At 37.7% G+C, this 2,271-nt stretch overlaps 1 protein-coding gene across 1 annotated transcript; it reads right to left on the bottom strand.

Annotated features, from left to right (window-relative positions):
- Positions 1–456: 456 nt before the first annotated feature.
- On the bottom strand, positions 457–1,271 carry LOC131658078 (uncharacterized). The gene is made up of 2 exons (XM_058927413.1): positions 1,206–1,271; positions 457–993 (listed from the first exon to the last, which is right to left on the bottom strand). Exons 1-2 carry the CDS (start codon positions 1,269–1,271, stop codon positions 457–459), a joined length of 603 nt encoding a protein of 200 aa, XP_058783396.1.
- Between the last annotated feature and the right edge of the window lie 1,000 nt (positions 1,272–2,271).

The raw sequence follows: 2,271 nt of genomic DNA, 5'->3' as shown, positions 1-2,271 counted from the left end.
TGTCTTTATACTTTCATGTTTCAGAATTATAGTCAAGACTTTTATTCAATTGATCAAAGTACTCATAAATATCAATTTGTCGGTACTTTAATTTTATACATGCTTCTTTGTTTATTTTATTTCTTTACTAAATTGTATATTATATTATGCCGAACTTTATGTTTTATTAATTCGTTATCTATTTAATTCCAACAAATATTATTAGAGTCATCAAGTCTAATTAAATCATTAAAATTCGAATATGATCTATGCTTAATTATAATTTTATGATTATAATTATATTGACATGACTTTTTGTGATTGAATGTGATTAAAAACTTTTGGCGTTTTAATGTTGTTATTATTTAACAATTTTATTTTAATTAACAAATTTGGTATTTTTAATTTATTATTATTTAACAATTTCATTGATAAACTTTTGGTATATGTTTTTTTTTTTTTTTTACTAAGAGAAAATCAACTCATATCATTAATCAACAAAGTAGCAATACAAGGAGGTAATACATTAAACCAACTACGCCTAGTCCAAGAATCGGCCGCCTTAGCTAAGGAATGAGTCACCGAGTTCGCTTGATGTTTCACAAACTTCACCTCAAAGTTAGGAAAATAAAAAAGTAAATTACGAATAGAAGAAACAATAAGACTAAAATCGGACACACCGTGACGATCTGAGAGAATAGCTTGAATAGTTCTTTGGGAATCACTTTCAAAAACAAGATTCTCCATATGTAGATCAATAGCACTAAGGATAGCCTCTTTAATAGCTAAAGCTTCCGCTTCCATAATAGAGAAAGAGCCAAAATCCCAAGCCGTTCCTCCACACAGGAAAGAACCCAAATGGTCTCGAAAGCACCAACCTCGATTCGTAGTACCTCTACGGGTATTAAAACCCGCATCAACATTGCATTTCAAACTCCCTTCCACCGGAGGGCTCCAGCTAATCAAAGGAACGGAAGAATTCTCATTCTCCACATGGGTTTGGGCCTTAAACCACTCTTGCCAACCATAAAGAGCTTAAGAGCCAAGTATAGAAGAAACATCGCTTTCATTATTCCAAATCATATTATTACGATTTTTCCACATGGTATCAATCATAACCGCTACTCTCCCCGCCACCATAGCATTTTCGCTACAACAAATATCAAAAATCAAGGAGATAGCATCCGGAAAAAGATTTAGGCGAGGAGTCACAATATGAATCAAACCTGCATGTTGCCAACAATTTTTTGTAACTTCACAACCGAAGAAGATATGCCAAGAATCCTCCACATGATCATTACATAACGGACAAGTAATCGGACAAGGCACATAATGATGATGCAATCTCACTCTAGTAGGGAGACAATCTCTACAGACACTACGCCAAATTTAAGTTTTAGCAGCGCAGCTATGAAAGCGCTTTTAGCAAAAGCGCTGCTATAGGGCTTCGCTAAAAACAAAACAAGGAAAAAAACGCTGGGAAAAGGGGGGTATGAAAGCGCTTTTCAATAGTGCTGGCAAAGGGGGGGTACGAGAGCGCTTTGTTAAAAGCGCTGGCAAAGGGGAAGGGGTACGAGAGCGCTTTGTTAAAAGCGCTGGCAAAGGGGGGGTTACGAGAGCGCTTTGTAAAAGCGCAGGGAAAGGGAGGAGTTACGAGAGCGCTTTTATACAAAGCGCTGTCTAAGGCCCTTTAATTAAAATAAAAAAATAGACCATTCAAGTTCCCAGACTAACTCTCTCCTTCTCGTTCTTTAACCTTAAACGGCGATAAGCGGCGACGAAGCACCTCCGCCCTTACCAAGCAGTTCCGACCGTCCAAAACAAAAACCCAAATACGAAACCTCACCCACATCGTACCTTGAACCTAAATCGAACCTAAATCTCCTATCAACTCTCGCGAACTTTCGGATCCAAGAAAGGGAAGAACAAACCCTAGGTACATGAATCACGTATTCAAGCTATAACAAAGGAATTGCGATTCAACAAGACGAGTGTAAATGGAACCTGATTGGAGATCGAAGATGAAGAAACAGAAATCCAGAGGGGAGGCTCCGAGCAACTAACCCGAAATAAACGTAGCGGATGAAGGAGTTCTTCAGGTACGAATTCGAAGGCCTTCTTTTCTGCCAATTCTTCTTCTCCTCCTTCTTTTGAGTTTTTTTCTGCAATTTTCTATCAGTGAGATTGTCGATTTGTTGCGTGAGAGATTAGAGAGAGGTTCTGAGTTGAGTGCTGAGATGGAGATGATGAGTGAAAATGGAGCGTTGAGAGAGATGGATGAATGAGTGAAAA

Source organism: Vicia villosa, linkage group LG3 (assembly GCF_029867415.1).
Source record: "Vicia villosa cultivar HV-30 ecotype Madison, WI linkage group LG3, Vvil1.0, whole genome shotgun sequence".
Lineage (NCBI taxonomy): Eukaryota > Viridiplantae > Streptophyta > Magnoliopsida > Fabales > Fabaceae > Vicia > Vicia villosa.
The sequence above is the reverse complement of the archived record's forward strand: the minus strand, read 5'-3'. Positions and strand labels throughout refer to the sequence as shown.

Coding starts and splice junctions, on each gene's coding strand:
- LOC131658078 (XM_058927413.1), bottom strand. CDS start 1,271: ATGTGGAGGATTCTTGGCATATCTTCTTCGGTTGTGAAGTTACAAAAA. Junction 994..1,205: donor AAATTGTTGGCAACATGCAG/GTTTGATTCATA, acceptor GGTTGGCAAGAG/TGGTTTAAGGCCCAAACCCA.